This window comes from Panthera pardus, unplaced genomic scaffold, assembly GCF_024362965.1.
Source record: "Panthera pardus isolate Hobbes unplaced genomic scaffold, ASM2436296v1 HiC_scaffold_10, whole genome shotgun sequence".
Lineage (NCBI taxonomy): Eukaryota > Metazoa > Chordata > Mammalia > Carnivora > Felidae > Panthera > Panthera pardus.
In genome coordinates, this window is record NW_026526655.1 from 14,446,961 (window position 1) to 14,468,389 (window position 21,429).

General features: G+C 46.6%; 1 protein-coding gene across 2 annotated transcripts in view; it reads left to right on the forward strand.

Moving 5' to 3' along the window:
• WDFY1 (WD repeat and FYVE domain containing 1) overlaps positions 1-21,429 on the forward strand; it is a 46,191-nt gene that overhangs the window by 19,666 nt on the left and 5,096 nt on the right. For both annotated transcript variants that reach the window (XM_053904386.1, XM_053904382.1), the window contains 8 exons: positions 3,160-3,233; positions 7,864-7,918; positions 9,530-9,680; positions 11,318-11,430; positions 13,207-13,333; positions 14,322-14,427; positions 19,470-19,571; positions 21,056-21,186. In XM_053904386.1, the coding sequence (XP_053760361.1) occupies positions 3,160-3,233; positions 7,864-7,918; positions 9,530-9,680; positions 11,318-11,430; positions 13,207-13,333; positions 14,322-14,427; positions 19,470-19,571; positions 21,056-21,186 (859 nt within the window). The remainder of the gene's footprint in view (positions 1-3,159; positions 3,234-7,863; positions 7,919-9,529; positions 9,681-11,317; positions 11,431-13,206; positions 13,334-14,321; positions 14,428-19,469; positions 19,572-21,055; positions 21,187-21,429) is intronic.

Sequence of the window (21,429 nt, forward strand, 5' to 3'; positions counted from 1 at the left end):
ACCCACCGCAGTCACGGGGTGGGCACTGACTTTTCCTGCAAAGGGCCGGCCAGCTAACATCCAGACATTGAAGGCCACACAGCCTCTGTGGCAGCTGCTCAGCTCTGCCGCTGTGGCATGAAAGCAACCATAAACAATGCATAAATGAAGGGAAAACCCAAAAATACCTTTATTTACAAAACTAGAGTTGGAAGCATAGGAGTTTGGATGGCAGTGATGCCTTTTTAAAAGGCCACTGAGTTAAAGATGTATGTGTTTTGCGTGTTTATAAAACCGTGTGAATATCCAAACTTTTTTTTTTTTTTTTTAATTAATATTGCTTATCTCACTAGAACCTTCCTTTCTAGAAAAAAGCCAGGACGGGGCGCCTGGGTGGCTCAGTCGGTTAAGCATACCACTTCAGCTCAGGTCATGATCTCATGGTTCGTGAGTTTGAGCCCTGCGTTGGCTCTGTGCTGACAGCTTGGAGCCTGGAGCCTGTTTCGGATTCTGTGTCTCCCTCTCTCTCTCTGCCCCTCCCCTGCTCACTTTCTCTCTCTCCCTCTCTCTCTCTCTCTCTGTCTCTCTCAAAAATAAAACTTGAAAAAAAATTAAAAAAGAAAAAAGCCAGGACATCTTTAGATGCCAAACAAATAAGTTAGGGAAGCTTTGTTTCTTCCTTTTTTAAATGTAAGAATTCTCTAGCCTCATAAAACTACTCAGCACGTTGTAAATTTTACACAAGGGAGGATTTTACATATTTATGGACAGTTTGTTATGGGGGGGTTGGACATAAAAAGAATCGAAAGAAGCTTAAAACTAAAGTGTTAAGATTTTGTTCCAACCTAGAAGTAAGCAAAAATGACGACAGTGAATCTGAAATCATCAACGCGTGTTTGGTTTGCCAAAGATAATTTTATGATGGTTATTGAAGAGCACAGTGAAACCTTGGATTGCAGATACCTTGTTCTGTGAGTGTTCTGTAAGATGAGCAAACATTTCTCATGAGTTTTTAAAAATTTTTTTTAATGTTTACTTATTTTTGAGAGAGAGAGAGAGAGAGCAAGCAGGGGAGGAGCAGAGAGAGAGAGGGAGACACAGAATCCGAAACAGGCTCCAGGCTCTGAGCTGTCAGCACAGAGCCCGACATGAGGCTCGAACTCACGAGCCCTGAGATCATGACCTGAGCCGAAGTCGGACACTCAGCCGACTGAGCCACCCAGGCGCCACATCTCATGAATTTTAACTTGATAAACAAGCGATATCTTGCAGTACAAGCAGTAGGTGATGCCAGACATCACATCACAACTGAGCCGATGGTTCTTGAAATTCGCTTTGATATCTGAGTGCTTTGGATTACAAGCACGTTTCCAGAATGAATTATGCTCGCAAACCAAGGTTTTACTGTACATTACGCTAAGATACATATACCTTTGGGGTTATAATTCTTAAACTCAATTGTTCTTTTTTTTTTTTTAATTTTTTAAAAACTTCTATTTGTCTGAGAGAGACAGGCACAGCATGAGTTGGGGACTGGCAGAGAGGGAGAGAGGGAGAGAGAGAATCCCAAGCTGGCCCCACACCGCCAGCACAGGGCCTGATGCGGGGCTCTTGCTCACGAAACCACAAGATCGTGACCTGATTCAAAACCAAGAGTCGGATGCCCAGCTGACTGAGCCACCCAGGTGGCCCTAAACTTGGTCGTTCTTTCTAGTCCCCCAGTTCAGTGTGGTGGATGAGGGGTACGGACTTCAGTCTGTGTGCACACTGCGGTAACACCTGCCTTCCAGCTGGGTAGTTCTCTGCACTTGAAAAAGCCTCTTCCCATCATCTCATCATGCAGCCATCTATGTCTTTGCCTTCAGGTGCAGTCCAGTGTTCGAGTTTACTTTTGTCCTTCAGTGGAAAATGTCAGCCCTTTCTAGAGAGAGAACCTTAAATTAAACCATTTTCAAATGGTAATGCCATTGATAAGGTTTTTTTTCTTTTACTTTTTTGTAAGAAGGGTTACCTCAAAGTAAGCTCAAGTTTGTTTCACGGTACGTATTCCCTCACGGTGGTTCTCGCATGGTCAATTGAAATTCTTTAGGCTGCAGCGAACCCAAACATTTCAAGTGTTCCATTTCACAAATCATTTTAATTCTGATTTTTAGCAGAAGGAGATGATTTGGAGTTTCTCCTCTCTGTGACTCATTCTCTGGAATGAGAAGGAAGGGAGAAGGGAGGGAGGGAGGAAGGAAGGAAAGAAGGAAGACAGGTAGAACCTGGAAAGGGCTGTGGATGTGAGAAGAAGCAGGTGCTAGCCCAGTCACATAACACCACTGTGCACCTTACCACTGCAGTACTCCAAACTGAGGCTGTGTGTGTCATCGCAAAGGGACCCCCCCCCCCCCCCGGCTTTTTTTTTTTTTTTTGACCATCGGAAGAGAAAACATAATCCCAAAGTGGCTTTCCTAACTTGGCTCACATATGCTGTGGAATCGGAATTCTGGCGCTGGGAACCCCTTTTCCATGATTCCAGCCACTCTGTTACCTGTGATGGGGAAGGGGGGTGGGGCAGGACGGCCTGCTGAGTTTAGGGAACAGATTTCTCACTCCGAGCACCAGTCTGCGGACTTCGTAGCCTACAGGTGGGCATTCCAGCCAGATGAATCCGCATGCCTGCTTGCTCCGTTCAGAGATGCAAAAACAATTGAGGAGATTTTTTTGAGTTGGAATTTTATTTATTTATTTATTTTTTTATTAAAAAAAATTTTTTTTTTTAACGTTTATTTATTTTTGAGACAGAGACAGAGCATGCACGGGGGAGGGGCAGAGAGAGGGAGACACAGAATCTGAAACAGGCTCCAGGCTCTGAGCGGTCAGCACAGAGCCCGACGCGGGGCTCGAACTCATGGACTGTGAGATCATGACCTGAGCCGAAGCCGGCCGCTCAACCGACTGAGCCACCCAGGCGCCCCTGAGTTGGAATTTTAAACTGCAGCAGCAGAAAGAACTTCAATAGGAACTTCAATAATGGTTAATAACCATTAACTTTTCCGTTTACATCGTTATTTTCTACAGAACATTCTTGCCCTCTTTTTTAAACCTAAATCGTGTATGCTTTTTAAATAACGTGTTCTGAACAATGACTTAGAATGCGTAGCTTTGCCTTTAATATGGTCTTTGTCTTTCTGGCAGCTCCTTGCTCTGCTATGGCTTACCATCACGACAGCAGACGGATATTTGTGGGCCAGGATAATGGAGCCGTCATGGTAGGTCGCTTCCCGAGTGCATGCGTTACATTGACCACCCCCCCCAGCGTTCACGCCCGTTGGACGGTTGGAATAAAGAACGACGGATGCCTGATTGTTTGGCATCAAAGATTTTTTTTACTCCAGTATGGGTATTAGGCCTAAAAATGGATTAATTTTAATTAGTGCTTATTTTTAAACTAGTCACGGAGCTCAGAATGTTTTCATGATTGATAGTTTGGTGTTCAGCCTAAGCCACAAAGCACAGCTTTCCTAAGGTGAATGTGAGGCCTACAGCAGCCCCATCCTTGAACCGTGAAGGGGGCCAGGCGGGGGGTGGGCATGACGGCCTGTGTGCACACGCGTGCACGTGTATGTAAGTGTAACCGTGGAGAGGGACAGAGGGCAAGGTTGGTGACTGGTCATTGAGCCAACAGCTCATATGACCGTTTAAGGCAGCGCTTCTCAAACTACCTGTGGCGAAGGGCTAGATATTCAAAATTTCAAGTTAGTATAGATTGTAGGTATTTTTATGATTCTAATTGCGTGGGTGTATGTATGTGTATTTTCTTAATGGAGGTATAATTCGCATGAAATTTCGCCAGTTTAAAGTGTGTAATTCACTGGTTTTGTAGTGTATTCACAAGATTATACAACCATTAACCTTCTCTAATTCCAGAACATTCTCACCACCCCCACCAAAGAAACCCGTACCCGTTAGCAGTCACTCCCACGCCTCCTTCTCCCAGCTCCTGGTAATCACAAATCTGCTTTCCGAGTGCAGAGATTTGCCTGTTTTAGACATTTTATGTAAACAGTCACATAGGATGCGTTGCCTTTCGTGTCTGGCTTCTTTCACTCAGCATGTTTCCAAGGTTCATCTGTGTTGCGGTTTGAATTAGCGCTCATTCCTTTTATGGTGGAATGGGATTCTGTCACGTGGGCATAGCAGCCCTTCACGAGCCTTTGTGCTTCTTCTGCAAGGCTGGCAGTCGTGTCCCCCTTCCGTTGCTGGATTTAGTGGTTGGAGTCCTCGCTGTTTCTTCCTGGCTCCAGCTGAATGGGTGTCCATTTCCTTGATCTTTTCAAAGAACCGGTTTTGGTTTCAGTGTTGTTTTTTTTTTTTTTCCTTTTGTTTTTCCTATTGTCCGTTTATTTATTTCAACTCTAATTTTATTATTTTCTTCCTTCTGTTTGCTCTGGGTTTAGCTTGCTGGATTGATATTTTTGACACCACCTTGGAGCCAGTGAGAACATCCACGATTTCATCCTTGGGTGTGATAACAATATGCTCAGCACCAGGGAGGGGCTGGGGGACGATGGGAGAAGCAGTCTGAGGCCGGGTCGTGTCGGGCCTGGTGGGTCTGGATAAAGTTTTAAGTTTTGTTGTCGACTCTGTGGGAAGCTCTGCGGGGCTTTCAGCGGGCAAGTGACAGGATATCATTTATGCGCTCAAATGATCCCTGTGGCTGCTTGGTGGAGAATGGATCAGTTTGGGGGGGCAGCAGGAATGGAAGCTGGACGGTCAGGCTGTGACCCTGGGAGAGAGGACGGTGACAGGGACAGTGGACAGAAGTGGGTGGATTTGAGGTGCGTCTGGGAAAGGTCGGTTGTGGGGAGGGGAAGAAGAGGAGGAGGCTGGTGATAGCCAGGTTTCTGGCTCGAGTCACTGGGTACACAGTGGTATCATTTACTGAGAAGACAAAGGCTTGGGGGCGTGTGGGGAGGGGACATTTGGAGGGAGAGAGGACAACGAGGAACCCAGCCGTACAGTTGAGAGACCAGGGGGATGAGCAGTGGCCGCCCATGCGAAGTTAGCATCAGATATGCAAGCCTGGAGCCCATTGGGAGCCTCGGCTGTAGTCCTCAGCATCGAGGGTGTTTTTTTTTTTCAGCTGTAAGAATGGCTGTGTTCACCTGGGGAGAGAATGAGCAGAAGGTAGGGAGAGATCGAAGAAAGAGGTGAGCCATTCCAGAGCGGTGGGGAGCAGGTTTAAGAAGCCAGGGGGCTACGTACAAGGCTTGTCTTGAATGGCTGCAAGATGAGGAAGTCTCTGCCCCCCCCACCCCGAATCTTTAAAGTTTTAAATAGTGGCCTTCACTGGGTTCAGTCACGTATACTGTCCAGATGGTCCCAACAGCACGTCGCCATCAAGGCTGTGTCCTTGGGACAGCCTCTGGGAACAGGGAGGCCAAGTGACACACGCTTACCAGAGACCAGGGAAAAGGGTGAGGGGCCTCTGACTGCTGATTGCCAGGGCCCCAGTTCACGGGCCAGCTGGTGGTCATGTCCTCTCAGTGACCTCTCTCGACAGCGAACCTCAGGGTCAAGTACATTAGGTCATCACTGCACGAAGGGGAGCCGTTGAAGAGCAGTAAGCCGGGGAGCATAGACTCGTCAGGTTTCTATTTTTGTGAGCTTAGCGTGCCTGTATGTGGAGTTCAGGGGGACAAGGGTGAAACTGAGGCTGCCCGGCTAAGAGGCTACTTCAGGACCCCGACTTGAGACTGTGAAACACTGGGGGCAGTGCTGGAGAAGAGGTGATGGCTTCGAGAACTGTCTGGGCAGCAGGCTTGATGTCTGGTGGGATGTGGGTGCTTAACAGAGCTGTGTGAAAATGGCTTCCAGGTTTTTAGCCAGGATGGTGGTGGTGAGCGGTCAGCTGCCCTCTAAGAAAAGATGCTGATACAGAGGGGAAGTTGATGAGGTCCGATTTGACATTTGGGTCCGTGGGCCTGAACCTCAAGGGTTTGGTCTGGAATTGGGAGTTCTCTGAACATAGGTGTCAGCAGAAACTGCTAACAGTGGCTGGGCGGCTCCAACAGGTGGGTTGAGAAGAGCCGAGGGCCAAGGTCACATTCCCTGGGAATAGCAGGAAGGGAAATCAGAGGGCTCGGAGCCCATGGGGGAGACGGAGGCGGAATGGGCAGAGCCGGAGGACAGCCAGCGAGGACGCTGTGGCCGTGGAAGCCAGAGAGGCAGGGAAATTCACATGGGGGTGAGTAACTGTCAGGTGCAGCAGAGAGGATGAGGTCAGGCCTGGAAGATGACCCTGGGGACATCCCAGGAAGGGAAAGCCCTTTCTCTGCAGTGGTGGCAGCGCCGTGCGGGCGGTGGGTGGAAGAACGACCAGGAGAGAGCAGCTGGAGGGCCCGAGGGCAGCCAGTGTGGGCTGATCTCAGAGAAGGGGCCGAAGAAAGTCGGAGGATTGTTGAAAACAGTTTTGTTGGTTTTTTTGCTTGTTTTGGTTTTGAAGCGAAAAGATAAGAGGCCTCGAGTGTGTGGAAGAGCCAGGGAGGAAGAAGCCGGTGGAAAGGACAGGCCCCCTGCCCAAGCAGTTCACTCAGCGGCGGGCAGGGTCAGGCTTGCTCAGCTCCTCGCCCGTCAGTCTGGGGCTGCGGTGAATGCCTCACGGAGCCGTAAATGCAAATGTTCTCGTTTCTCTCCTGAAAATTTTATAGGAATACCGTGCCAATGTGCATGCACGTGTGTAACCAGAAGCCACGAAGCACAAATAATTTCTCCAGTGGTGGCAGTGGTTGCGCATTGATTTCTCCAGGGACCCTTCTTGTGGCTCCCGGTTCAGGGGTAGATTATAGAACAGCATAGAAAAAACACACAGCTCTTCAGTGCAAAGGGGCAATGTGAATCTGGTTTACTGTTCATTAGCCCATGATCTGTAGATTTTCCACCCAATACAGATGAGTATATATACAGTGATATATACTAGTACATTTATACTGGGCATATATACTGTATATTATATATATTATCTTACATCTGAGGATATATAATATATATTATAGTACATATATGAACACACACACACACACACATATATATGGTAATATATACTGGTACATTTTTGTACTTTCCAATACCAAGATGGAGAGCAAGGGATCAGTATTCCTTTGTGAGTTTTTTTTTCTTTTTGTCAACAATTCACAATGTCCATGTTACTTAGAGTCTTAAGAACTTATCACTTAGCATCGATCAATAGAATTCATAGTGCTTTTTCTTTAGAGTTGTGTCTTCGTTTTATGCTGAAGCTGATTTTTTCATTAACAAGTATATACTTTTATTTTTTCCTATTTATAAAGTATTGCCCTGTCTATAAAAAATTAGGAAGATACAGGGTATTTTAAAAAAGCAAACCACCCACAACCTCTACACTTCCTTTTTTTTTTTGTACGTGTTCTGTATGAAATACACGTAATTTCCCCCTTACATTGCTGAGGTACCCAATGCCATATTTTCAGTGTAGCTGAGAACTCTGTTCATAATGGGTCTTTGTAATTTTGCTTTACGGACGTCATCTTGAGGAATGCTCAGCGTAACCGGGACTGCAAAATTAACAAGCCCTCCTCTTCAGTGGAGGGAGAAGGAATACAAAGCTCTCACTCGCAGAGGGAGAACTGCAGAAAAATACTGTGCTGGTCCGCAGCACCTTCCGTATTCGGTCTGGTCCCCAAAAGAACTAGTGGCTTGAGGACAAGCCTGATGAAAGAAGCAGTTCCATAGTATTCTTCTAGAGTTAATCTTGAGTCCCACCTCTGGCCATAGCTAGGTTTGGATTTTCCTTTGTTTTGAAAGTTAAGTTCCTGTTTTTAAAACCATGACTGTTTTCTTATTGCATGTGTTTACTTTTAGGAATTTCATGTTTCTGAAGATTTTAATAAAATGAACTTTATCAAGACTTACCCAGGTAATTATGATACACACACATACTTACATATATATGTGTGTAGATAGACGCACACAGAACTAGAACACTGCCTCTTATGATCAAAATTAGGTTTCACGTGAACTTTTTAGTGGTGTTTCCCCAATTATACAGGAGGCTATTAAGTCTTAGAGATATTTACCATCCTTTCCTGCTAATCCCCGTTCAAAATTTTCTATACTGTTCCATTGGGTGCATGATCAGATTTAATTTACCCATTCTTCTATTTTGGAGCATGGGTAGTGCTTCCATTTTTCGCTAACACACACTGACCTGTATGACAGTGTATATATTCATAGGTAAGCGTATGAAACATTCACACGCGCACACACACATACACAGGTATGTGTGCGTGTGTGTGTATGTGTGTGTGTGTCTTGACTATTATTCTGACTCTAATCCCCTAGCCCTGGGTTACTTCTATTTAAGACAGATGCCTAAAAATGGAGTAGCTGGCTCAAACATTAACAAGTTTTTTAATGCTCTAGATTTCTTTTATAAACTTCTTCCCAGCAATAGTGTGAATTTTTACAATCCCACGAGTAGCTGAAAGTATCTGCTCATCAAATCTGTACAACGTTGCTCTTACAAATGTTTTTTGCCAGTTTGATAGTCAAAAAGTTCTCAGTTTAAAAGTTACTTAAGCTTTATTTAGTGTTGATCATTTGTGATCTTTTATGAATGTCTGTTGATGATTTTGCCCATATACTCATAGAGTTGTAGTGTTTTCGAATTAATGTATGAGAAAGAGTCCCTCAATTCTTTTGAAGCAGCCTGTACAGCTGAGAGCAAGGTCAAACAGTTTCTCTGTCCAGCCTCTAACTTCATTCATCAGACTGGGCATTTATTAAACACCTGCTGCATGCCAGGTCCTATACTAGATGAAGTAGACTAGACAGGTTACTGCCCTAGTGTGGCTGGCAATCAACCTGGAAACGAAAGTATTTGACAGGTCACATGATAGAATGCCTTCCTTTTTCTCAGCTGTTATTTTGGAATACAGAACTCCACACTTTGTCTTTATAAATAACAAAAAGTTTCAGACAAACAGAAAATATTCCAGAATCAAAATGCTTGCACTATTTTTTAATTTCAGAAAATTGAACTTCTCCTGCTCACAATGTCAGTGTTTTCTAAAAGGTCAAAGTACTAAAGTGATAGACTATAAAAAAAAAATTGTTCCTTTAAGAAAAGACTACCGCATTCCATATGGGACTGATAATTAATAGCAAAGGAAAAATGTTTGTTCTCTCGAGTACAGCCAAAAAAAAAAAAAAAAAAAAAAAAGTCTGTTCTTTGATCTGTTGTTGGAATCCCTCTTGAGCATCAGTCTTCAGTGAGCTGTGCTTCCCATCGTCCACCCAAGTAGGGACACAGGGCAGCTGGGCCACGGAAAGAAAGCGTGTGGTGCTGAGCTGGGGCTGGGAAGGTCATCCGAAAGCTGGCTCGCGGAACCCCGGGCGTTTCCGTGGTAGGGTAATTGAGACCGTGAGCCCCCAGGCCAGCCGGCTCGAGAAGGCGCGCGCCTCCGTTGGGATTCGGAAGGTCACGTTTCTTCGTGAAGGGCGCAGACTTCCCTTTGTGTTCCCGCAGCTCATCAGAACCGAGTGTCTGCGATTATCTTCAGCGTGGCTGCCGAGTGGGTGATCAGCACCGGCCACGACAAGTGCGTCAGCTGGATGTGCACCCGCAGCGGGAACATGCTCGGGAGGCACTTCTTCACTTCTTGGGCTTCGTGTTTACAGTATCCTTCAGCGGGCCGGCCCTTCCCCTGCCCGGCGCCTCCTTGTCGCGGCCGTTCCTTTCGAATCTGATCGTGAATTGGCGGTTGAGATCCAGGGATTGAGCGATTCCTGCGTACTTCACATAAAATCCAAGAAGTTCTGTGTCCGCGTTTCTTTGGTATAGAGTTGGTTGGTTTACTAAAAATCATTATCAGATGAATTGCCGTTCTCTGCCGGGAAGTACTGTCTGTTTTTAATACAAAACCTTGGAAACCTAAACCTCCTTAATCAACCCCCCTCACCCCCTCATTCCTTTGCATTTCAAGGTGAGAATAAAGACCTTTTTGTTGAATAAAGAAAAACAAAAAGGGGGTCGATCTTTTATTCGATCATTTGCAGACTCTGAAAGAATATAATAAGGATTTGTGACCCTGGAGTTCATAAATGGACTTAAAGGAGTTTTATAGTTGCTCGGCGTGTATGTGGAGGGGGTTCATAATCCATTTAATATTCTCAGAGATGCCTTAGGGTCCTCAGAACGCTAACAAATTGCTGCTTTCACAGTTTTCTACTACTGTCTGGAACTTGTTTCCTGTAGAATTTGCCCTTAAAGGCGACCCGTGGCAGCGGTGTATCTCAGGGACGGTGCGCTCAAGGCTGTCAACAGGCGAATACCCCCAGAGTAGTTCCTTTTCCAGAGTTGGATGTCTGGCGCGGTAAATCCCTTTTTTCCACGGAAAGCCTTTATGAAAAATGTTTGCTACAAATGAATGCACAGCATGAGGTCTTTAAAATAAGCATTCAAAGCAGTACCATACATTTGAGATTCAGATAAGGGAAAAATACTTTGATTCGTCCTGTGCTAAGGAAGTGTTTCTGTCATGGGTAGGCTTCTCATATGGATTGAGAGAAAATGGTGCAGAAGCACAAAGGCACAGCCCAGGCTGTGGTGTTCTTCTTGACCTGTGTTTTGGCACTGAAGCAATGGACAGCCTGATGTGTTTTAAACGGCTGCTCGGCCACCAGTTTCTATGGCCATTAAGTGACCGAGAAAGTAGTGAGTTGCTGTCAATGGTTCGTGTATTTTTAAAATTTAAATTTACTGCTGTTCAAATAACTGCATTTTGGATGATTAAAACTCTCCACGGCAACTTAAAATGAGTCATCCTCTGCACCTCAAGCTGTCTCATCCAGGCCAAAAGAAAGATGGGTTCGCGTCTGTATTTGCTACCAGTTTTGCATTATTTCCAGAGATATTTCATAAATAGCCATTTTGTTCCAGTTCTTTCTTGCTGTTTTCATTATTGAGTGTTTTCCTTTTTGTACTTAATTACAGTTTGATTATGACTACCTGTTTTCATGTCTGTCTTCTCTGTCAGCTCTTACCTTTTTTTTTTCCAATACCCTAGAGTATTGGCTGGAATAGTAACAGGTACTCAGTGAATTCTTGTCAAATGAATGAGTATTTTCCCAAGAATTCCGCCTTGAAAAGCCTTTTTTTTTTTTTTTTTTTTTAAATATGTGTTGCCCGAATTTCAGTTGGGTATTTCTTTGTCTCATAGTTTTAGGCTTGTGCTTACTTCCTTAAAGGGCACATTTTTCAATTTTACAACTTTCGGATGGATTGTGTTATATATCCTTGACTGCTTCTCCACAGATATGATTACGATACTCAGTATGCTTTTGTTGGCGATTACTCTGGGCAGATCACCCTGCTGAAGCTTGAACAGAACTCCTGTTCAGTTATTACAACCCTCAAAGGACATGAAGGTAGGCTGTGTGATCACCCACGGGTTCTTCACCTAATCTGGGCATCCGGATTTAGTTCTCGGCCCTGGGGCTTCATGAATGATCAGCTCCTATGACCTGTCGGTTCCGGTTTGATTAACCAGATGGGGGATATAGATCTAAAAGAGTGAAGGCTAACTGTAAGTAGGCTCTTGGGCTGGGTTCCGTGTCGTCAAAACCCTGTCCAGATGGTTCATGTGGATAATACTGTCTATTTTGTTTGTCTTTTTAAATTAAATTATTTTCAGAAGATCTTTTAAAATTCTTACAAATGGTAAGACCTTTGGAAGAATGTTGTATTTTTTTTTTTTTTTGTCAGTTTCTAGGACACTGAACAAGAGCTGGTAGACAATACAATTAGGAGAGATGTCTGGGCTGTTCTGCTTCTGCTTGGTTAGCGACGGAGGGGAAAGAATGGGTGGGATTTTATCATTTCTCCAGTGCGGTGAGTTGGTCAGGCTCTAGGAAGAGTTCTAAAACTCACTTGGCCATTTTGGGTAACAAATTAGACACTTGAGCACCGTCTGGTTTCGATGGAAGAATGGGGGATTTGTTGAAAGAACTAATGATGAACTTACTTATGAAAATAGTGTTTTAGGTATCCTACATTCAATACACTCTATACTCTGTGCTTTCTAGCGAATCTATTTGAGTGAAAACGAGTCTGTCAGATCGGGGATCTTGTAGAGCAAAGGGGGGTAAGTAAGTTAGAACGTATTCGGGCAGGAAGGCACAGCCCCTAAGGAAACCACTTGTGTTTATGACTAATGGTCTCATGGTCCCCAGGCTCCTGAGTGTTCTCTGGGTTGCTAAGGACAGACAGGGTTCTGGGGACTGCTTAGTAGTGTTTATAGCGAAGGACCATGTTTATCTGCTGTCAGGCCTCCAGTGAAGTGTACAGGGCACAGCATTAAATAGGGTCAGGAGTTATGCACAGTTGTTCCCTGAAGCCAGTTTTGCAGAACGCTTCTTTTTTTCCCTTATGCTAAGTCTCTGTGAGAAACTAGCTTCCGTTGTTTGCTTTTGAATGTGACTTCATCGGTTTTCTCTACACCTGCCAGAAGTGTTAACTTGGGTGACTGGCTCGGTTTTATTAAGTTTATTGACAACTTTTTCTAGGCAAGCAGTGATCAATAGAACCACCGAGAGAGAAATCTGTTGAAAGAGAAAACTGTAGAAAGATTTCTCAAGGGTATCAAATTTGTCAAGTTTAGCCAAGATAGAAGGCATAATTGTGTGCAGACCATTTTATTTTCTGAGACCCTTAACTTAATTTCCTTACACATATGCATCTTGAGGTAAGACACCTGCAAGGCCCCGGCAACCTGGAATAATCTAGATATTTATCTTCCCTAAGTTGACCACAGTAATCTTCACTGTCTCTTGTCATTGAATATTGTCCGCTTTTATTTTTTCCCCTCAAAAGCTTTTTCTGAACTAACCCTTCATAAATATGTATCTTTTTTTTTTTTTTTTTTTTTTTTTTTTTTTTTTTTTTGGTACAGAACGAAGAAAAATTCCTTAAACATCTTTGTGTTCAAAGTGGTTTGATGTCCACCTGCAGATCACTGTCTCATAACTCTGGGTGATAGGTGTGCCGTGTCTTCTCCGTGACTCGTGATAAAGTGTTGAAGGCCCTTTCGCACAACAAAGATACAGTTTTACTCAGGGGCTCAGCCGGGCCTGGTTCGGTCTGGCTGTTGAGCGTGTATGCGCAGGTGAAGGGCTGTACTTAACCTCTCCTCTTTCTCACCGTAGGTAGCATCGCCTGCCTCTGGTGGGACCCTATTCAGCGGTTACTCTTCTCGGGAGCCTCTGACAACAGCATCATCATGTGGGACATCGGAGGCAGGAAAGGCCGCACACTGCTGCTGCAGGGCCACCAGTGCGTGACTGTTGGTGGGGGTGGGGAAAGAATCTGAGTGTGGGGGAGGCGGGGCAGTATTAGTATTCTGATACTCTGTTTTCCAAACTCCCATCTGTGAAGGCAGCCATATGCTGGGGCTCACTCTGTCCACTTTTAACTTGGACTGCTTTTCTGTTAGCCCTGCGTGTCTGGTATTATAGACGCCCCCCCCCCCCCCCAAAAAAAAAGAGCCCAGAGTCTTCTTCCTTCTTTGTCCAAAGAGCACTTGCCACCTGTCTGTCCCAAGGAGTCATCCTCTTGAAATATCTGCTTAGGGCACAGGTGGGTTAAGGACTGCGGGTGAGAACTTTGGCCGGGGAAGCTTGCACGGAATGCCATGCTAAGCCAGTCTGGAACTGGATGCCTAACCGGTTTGGTTATTCTGAAAAGTAATGTGCGGGTGTGGTTTGACACAGGCCCTGTCACCTGAGCCATGATGTCGCATTACTCAGGTTCTTGCCTTCTAGTGTTCAGAGGAAGAGGACATTGGCCTTTCCTTTCCTCGCTCTTGGGTAGGCTGTTGCTGTCCACTGTAAGCAGAGTCAGGTTGCAAAGTAGCCGAGGAACGATCCTTCACACAAGTCTGTAGATCAGGAGATTGTTTCCGGGTTGCGTTCCAGTAAGGGCGTCACCCCTCCTTGCTCTTCGTTATGAACAAGTAGGTGAATCTTGCGTACCCGAAAAGGAATGGACCACAGGGATTGGCCCAGAGGGCTGTAGCCATCGTCTTCTCTGTGGCCTGCGATGCTGAATGACTGATTTGAAAGTAGTGTTTCTTTCGTAGAAACTCTGATGCCGTATAGTAAGTTACAGAGTCATTACACATCATCTGACTAAAGTGTATGCCAGAGGCCACATTACCGCACCTGAAAGTGGCAGAATGCCGGTTGCTGGTTCCAACAAGGGGCGAGATTTGAGCCTGTGTTTTTCCACGTCGAGACAAGTGACCGATGTGTGTTGTTTGCAGTGACAGGGTGCAGTCCCTGTGTTACCTTCAGCTCACAAGGCAGCTCGTCTCCTGTTCGTCGGATGGCGGAATCGCAGTGTGGAACATGGACGTTAGCAGAGAGGAGGTAAGGGAACGAGCAAGACGAGGCTGGTGTGGAGGGGCCCCCCCACAACCTGGCTTCTTGGGTTCCCACCCTGCCGGCTGTCAGTGCCGACTAGGACAGCCCTGCTCTGCGCCCTCGTGCTCGTTGGTTGTCGCCTGACGGGCTCCAGGGTGTCACTTGGCACTGCACCCCTGCCCGTTAGAGGGCTTCCACGGCGACCGGCACTGCCCGCAGACTGCACGAAGGCTGTTTTCAGCCTGGAGACGGTCCCCGGTGCCGCTGGGCGCGAAGTGGGCCCCACAGCGTCCCTGTCAGCGGATGCTGGGAGAGGGATGCAGCAAGGTGCTTTTCGTCTCCCTGGGAAGTATGTCACTGTTCTCTGCTTTTATTTTCTACCGGGTGGTGTCCACGTAGTGTTCTTTTCAGCAGACCTGAGTTCTGATTGGTTTGCGCGGCTAACGAGTTGTGGGGCCTCGTTTAGAGGAGTGTCGTCGTTTCTCTGTCTGTCCACTCTTCCGTGAAGTAGAGTCATCCGGTGACACCTTGTAAAGCCGCTTCTGGTTCTTTGGACGGATACTCTGATTGTCTAAACAAACTCGCTGTCTTTTTCTTTCTTTTTTTTTTTTTTAACTGAGAAATAGTCAATGTATATCACTGTATTAGCTTCAGGGGTACAGTGTAGTGATTGGGCATTCGCACATACCGGGAACGATCACCGCAGTGAGTCCGGTTAGCATCCGCCACCGCACTTGCAAATCTTTGTTTCTTGTGATGAGAACTTTCGCGAGTCACCCTGTCAGTGACTTCGAAGTACCCAGCGCGGTTTCAGCCTCCTGGCTGTACCTCACGCCCCCAGGACTTGCTTCTTTGACAACCTGGAAGTCGGTACCTTTTGACCCCCGTCACCCGTCGCACCCTCCCTCCACCACCTCCTCTGGCAACCGCCAGTCTGTCCTCTCACCTGTGGGCACCTCTGTCTTTTTTTTTTCTATTTTAAACAATGCTGCAGTGAGCATTCATGACCTCGTCATTGTATGATTGTTCAGCTATTTCTTTCAGACAAATTTCTGAAAGTAGACCCTGCGGGACAGGAGATGTGTACGTTCTCCATGCTTTTTATGGATGTTGTCAGATGACTTCCAGGCAGGATTTCCATTCTCACGTCTGCCAGCGTGGGTATTACCTGTCTTTTCCAACCTGGGATGTAAGTAGCAGAAGAGCTGACTTTTTGTTGACTCAAAAGAGAAGATTTTAGAGTTGAGGGACCGAGGACTCCGTTTCAACTTCAGAAACATTTACTGAGCCCCTCGAGGGTGGCTCCGATGCCTGGAAACAAGGGCTTGCCGCTCCTGCGTGGCACTGCCTACTGCGTGGTGTGAGGTCACGTGGTTTGCTCAGGGCGCTGTCCTGTATCCAGCGCGGAGGCCCGCGTGCTGGGCCCTGTTGGTTGGGATGCCACCGTCCCACCAGATTCTGCGCGTGACTTGTACCACACGTGCCACAGAAGACGTAACCCGGGGGGTTCAGTTTATTAAAAAAACAGTCACGACGTGACTCATTTCCAGACTTCACGGCTGCCATGCTCTCGATGTCTTCTTGCCTGCAAGAAGCTTGTAATCTCCTGAAGGAAACAGACTACCCCCGTAAATAATAAAACGAAGTTCGTAACGTGAAGTAGTGATTGTCACCTTTTTTAGTAAACTTGTGAGACCAAACAGAAAATCTTAAGAGTCAGCAAAATATTTTGGTAAGGCTTAAGCTGACTTGTTATTAATTATCTATCACGTTGGCGTAATATTACATACAGTTTTCCTTGCAAAGATTTATTTTAACTGTGTTTTCCAGTAGCTGCTCTCGCAGGCATCAAGAGCAAACACCTAGAATACTGCTCAATTTCCCGGACTCTTGGCCCGTTGTATTTCAGTCTTATTCTGAGCACACAGACCGCTCGGAGGCCGTGTTCCCGGGGTCGCGTGAGAGGGCGACGCCTGGGGCCAGTGCTGTTGGAGCGTCTTCTAAGAGCTCACCCGCTTGGATTTCAGTCCACTATTCTCATCCTTGGCAAATTCTTTTAGAAAAAAGTAGTTAACAAAATAAAAGCAGGATTGCCCCCTTCAAGGGTACACGATCGTGGAGTTCATTTGTACGTCTAGGGAAAGAAAACACATCGCCCAGGATGCTTCCTTTGTAGGCGCGTCTCTTTTCAGTCATTTGTGGAAGATTCCCCCCGATCACATGCGTGCTGGCGGGTTCCACGTCACGCTCTGCAAGCTTCTCTCTCTCAGTAGGTGACAGTGTTGGTGGGGAAGCAAATTGGGTCAAAAAGATGCATTGTTTTTAGTAGTGTCTCTGTCTCTGTCTCTCTCTCTTTTTTTTTTTTTTTTTTTTTTTTTTTATTTTAAACCAGCTGAGTATAGTGCAAAGGGAAACAGCCCACAGATACAGAAGGTTCTGGCCCAGGAGTTAGGGTTTGTACAATTTATAGGTCTTCCTTAGGCAAGGGCACACAGAATTAGTCCCAGATTCTCTAGCCCCACGCTGCTCGGAATTTCTCACTGAGTCACTGGGAAATACTGATTGGGGCAGGCTGAAAGCAGATTTGCCCCCTTGCTAGCTCATAATTAGCGGGGCTCCTTTTTGGAAGTTGACCTGCAATATAAATGAGTAAGTAATAATTAGAATGAACCCACTTCAAGAGAGAACCTTATTTTAAACTAGTAGATGGCGGGATGTTCAATATGGTGCACATTAGTACCATGCAGATTATTGCAACAGTTGGTAATAGCTGTGCGGGGGATTATTCTCGTTACGTCGCCCCTTTTGTGCGGCACAGGCAGATGGGACAGTATGTAAGGAAGAGCGAAACAGTGCTTGATTGGCGTTCTCTTCTGCTCTTCTCAGGAAAGAAAAAAAAAATTCCCTTTAGAGAATAAGCACAGAACAGGATGGTTCCTGATAGCTTGGAGCATAGCACTGTATCCTATTAAAAGAAAGAAAGTTGCGGGTGCTTCTTACAACAAAACGCTCCAGAAAGCCTGTTTACTTCTGATGTTGTCTTTTGTGTGTCATCTGAAGTTGCGGAAAGCGTACCTTTCTTCCCTGGAGCCCCTCTCCCCACCCCAGCTCAGTCAAGGAATGTTCTTTCCTAAGCCCCTAGACGGAATTGTGTGTTCCTGAGGGTAAGGGCTCGGCTGGAGTGTGGCCACGCCCCAGAACCACGTGCGGAGAGCCTCACGTTCAAAGAGAGAAGACCCATTCGGGGATGCTGTGTCGAGTGCGGCGGGCGAGCTAGGGTCTCCTAGACGGCCGGCTACGCACTAGTCCCCTACGGCCGCTTTGCCGCCAGAGCCACGGTCTCTTTGCTCGCACCGTGGGGGTGTCGCTGCCGCGTGTCTCCTCGGGTTGTGTTGAAAATCAGGTGGCGTCAGGCACAAGAAATACTTGGTGCCCCGCCCGGACTCCTGGGGCACTTGGGACGCCAGGCCCCATGCACACGCTTCCCACGCGTGGACTCGCCCCCCTCCCCCACCTCACGAGGCGGGTGCTCCTGCTGGGATATTGGATATTGCTGCTGTCAAGACACCCTGAGCTTTCTTCCACGGGTGTGTGGTGCCGCGTGCGTCCCGGACCCGAGCCCAGCCAGCGGCACCTGCTTCCCCTCCCCGCGGACAGACATCGCCATGCCGTGGGTGGCATGACCTGCCGTGTCCTCCCTCAGGGGCCTTGTTCCCGAGCAGTCTTCCCCAGCCACCATACCCACCCCCACCCCCCCCACTTCTGTTGATCACAGAAGCGGAAGAGGTAATTCTGTAGCAAGGCCGTCCTCCTTCCCACGTGGGTGCACGTCTCTTGTCACCCTTTTCTTCGCCTTCCCTTCTTTCCAGTATTTCTCCGGTTATCCAGAGAAACCTCTCTTCTGTCCGAGCCCACTTCGTGCTATTTGTGGTGCTCCCCATCCCCCAGAAAGTCCTTTGCAGAAGTTGTTTCTCGCGACGTATCTAAAGTAAGAAACAGGAAAGCCCAAAGTCCTGAAGCAATAGGAAGCAAAAGAAGGACGCAGAGGCACTTGTTCTTAGCCCCCAGAAGTCCCGGCTTCAATCTTGGAGGCTCTCCGTCTTACTGACGGTTTTAGAAGGGTCGGTGGGGCCGGTGCAATGCGTTGGCCGCCGTTCTCCCGTCATGGTCTCCTCTCACCAGGTGTATTTTTCTGGAGTGTGCACTTTCAAGATCAAGAAAGAATCATTTCTTCGCAGTCTTTGGCCTGACAGAAATTCGTGTTCTCTCCTCTTTATATCGCACATATGTAATGACAAGTGATTGAGGTTCATAAATGGCTTTTAACAGTTTCATCTTGTAATCGGGTGCAATCTAATGGTTTGTCTAGAGCAGTACTTTCTAAGTTCTGGTTCAAGTGACATCAAGACTGTTAATCGTCCCGTTTTAATAACAATTCATTGGGGACCTGCTCTGGGACAGGCTGTCCATACATCAGGACGAGTAAGAGCAGTGAATGACAGGCTCGTGGGGAGAAACGAGACGTGCATATAGGATTACAGTCCAGAGAGCACGGTGCTGGGGTGGAGGTGTGCCGACGGTGCGTGTGCCCGCGGGAGGGTAGCCGCTCACGGGAGCCGGAGGGGCCGGCTGGCAAATCTGCCTGACAGGAGCTGCCCCCGGGAGATGTGACCCCACAAGACTTCCCAGGTGGTCATCCCCCAGATTCTGTAAGAAGTGGGTTTTCACTCAACCGGATTTCGATATTCAGCAACTCTGGCACAGAAATCTACGAAGACATCCCTTAGGAGTTCCCAGTGAAAACTGAATTACCCCTTCCTGTCTACAGATTAAAAACCGGACAGTCCTGTAAACATTGCCAAGATGATAAAGATTACTGAACACAGGTAGTATTGAATATGGCAACCGCTATGATGTATTGAGGAATTTTTTTTAAATTCCTTGTTGGCCAGCACCAGCAAGGTCTAGAACTGTTGTATCAGTAACCTGAGAAATCCTAGTCAACATGGAGATGCTCTAATGGTGGCTTTGACTTTCTCCTCCCCCAGGCTCCTCAGTGGTTAGAGAGTGATTCTTGTCAGAAATGCGAGCAGCCCTTTTTCTGGAACATAAAACAGATGTGGGACACAAAGACGCTGGGGTTGAGACAGGTGAGTAGCCAACGTTGAGATGTCGCTAGGTTAATCGTGCATCTTGTTATTTGTGGTATTAGTCAGTCATTTTGTTTGGAATCCTGCTTCTTCCTGTAAACGCTGCGAACCCCTGTGTTTTTGATATCACGGTCTCTGTGTAACTCACAGCGAGTGGGACCTTTCCTGGGGCCAGCTGTGCTGTCGCTTTATCCTGCGTTGGAAAATCAGGAATGCACAAGAAAACACTGAGTGCCTACTTGTAGCTACACGAGAGATCCTTCAGTCTAGGAGAATTGCTTGTTACGTCAGCATCCCATGCGAGCCACGCACAGAATTAGAATGAAGCAGGTCATATGACTGGAAGCCTTATGCTTCTGCGGTTTGTTAAAGACATGTGACAGTTTGGCCCTCATTGGAATACTCTGACACTAGGAATTTAAATTAGTCATAAATTGTCCCATATAAGTATACCCGGAACATTTTTACTAAACATGTTTCTGGTACTTTTTTTTTTTTTCTAATTAAAGAAACATGTCCTGAATAGCCTATAGCTTTCAAAGATGCTCTTATCACTGAGTATTCATGTAATTCTAAAGTTCTACCAAAAAAACCATATTTCTACAGCAACCTCGAAGGTAGTGCACTAAGATTGAATATGAATTTGTGCAGGTAAGTAAAAAAGAATGCCGATTTTATTTCTTTGCACCTCTATGAGGGATTGGCCTGAAGTTTGTGTGTATTAATGAACTTTCTTTAATTTTACTTAGAAAACTACGCTGCCGCAAGGTCTATTATGAGACTGGCAGGTAACACAGGGGTGATCTTAGCACTTGGATAACATTCTGATGCTTTGAAATGGAATCTGAATTCCATCTTTGGCCTGTTTCCTACAACAAGTGTCTGGTGGTAACTAGTGTGTTGTAACTGATGGGGGAGATAGATAACCCCTCCTTCTACAGGAAACGTGAAGACATTAATTTCCATCTTATGAATGGAGAGAGGAAAGGTACAGGTCACTAAGCTTTTAGTAGGAAGAGAGTATGTCGAAGTTAATAATAACTGGTCTGTTTTGAATGTTCTCGAGCCTTATTTCCAGAATCACAGTTTGGAAGATTAAAAGAAGTAGTAAAACATATGATTATGGATATTTATTTCTTAATGAGGGCACGTTACCTTATTTGAAAGCTTTTCTCTGACTGACGTAGGAGTAGATTTTGTTTTTCCTCTGAAACCTCTAGTCGTTTAAGCTCCTAAACGAACTCGAAGTTGGTTTTAGTAATGTCGTTTGTTGACATCCAGACAGATGATATGACTGAGGCGAAAGCTGTATTTGACCAGTAAAGCAAGGAGATTTGGAATTCCTTGACAAGTGTTGAGATTGGCCCGTCTACCCCGCTCCCATCCCCCTCCCCCGAAGGGAAACCGGGAGCCCCGAAGCGGAAGCAAACGTTAACCTCCTCCTTTTCCTCCTCCCGGTCCCCCCCCCCCCACCCCGCCCCAAGCATCACTGCAGGAAGTGCGGGCAGGCTGTCTGCGGCAAGTGCAGCAGCAAGCGCTCCAGCTACCCCGTCATGGGCTTCGAGTTCCAAGTCCGCGTGTGCGATTCCTGCTACGACTCCATCAAAGACGAGGAGTGAGTGTTCGCGTGTCTCTGTCTTACTGTGCACCTGCAGGGGGAAGCAGCCTGAGAGATGTTCGCCCCTTCCCAGCTCCGTGAAGAGTTTCTGAGGAAGCCCGTCGGCCCTCGCCCTACGACCCTAGGCAGATTTCTCCCAAACACCGTGGGAGTTGAGCAGTTGAGCAGAGGGACGTTCTCGAGTCCCCGCACCACGCAGGGCGGTGCGCAGGGTCAAGGCCACGCGCGCACTGATGCGGT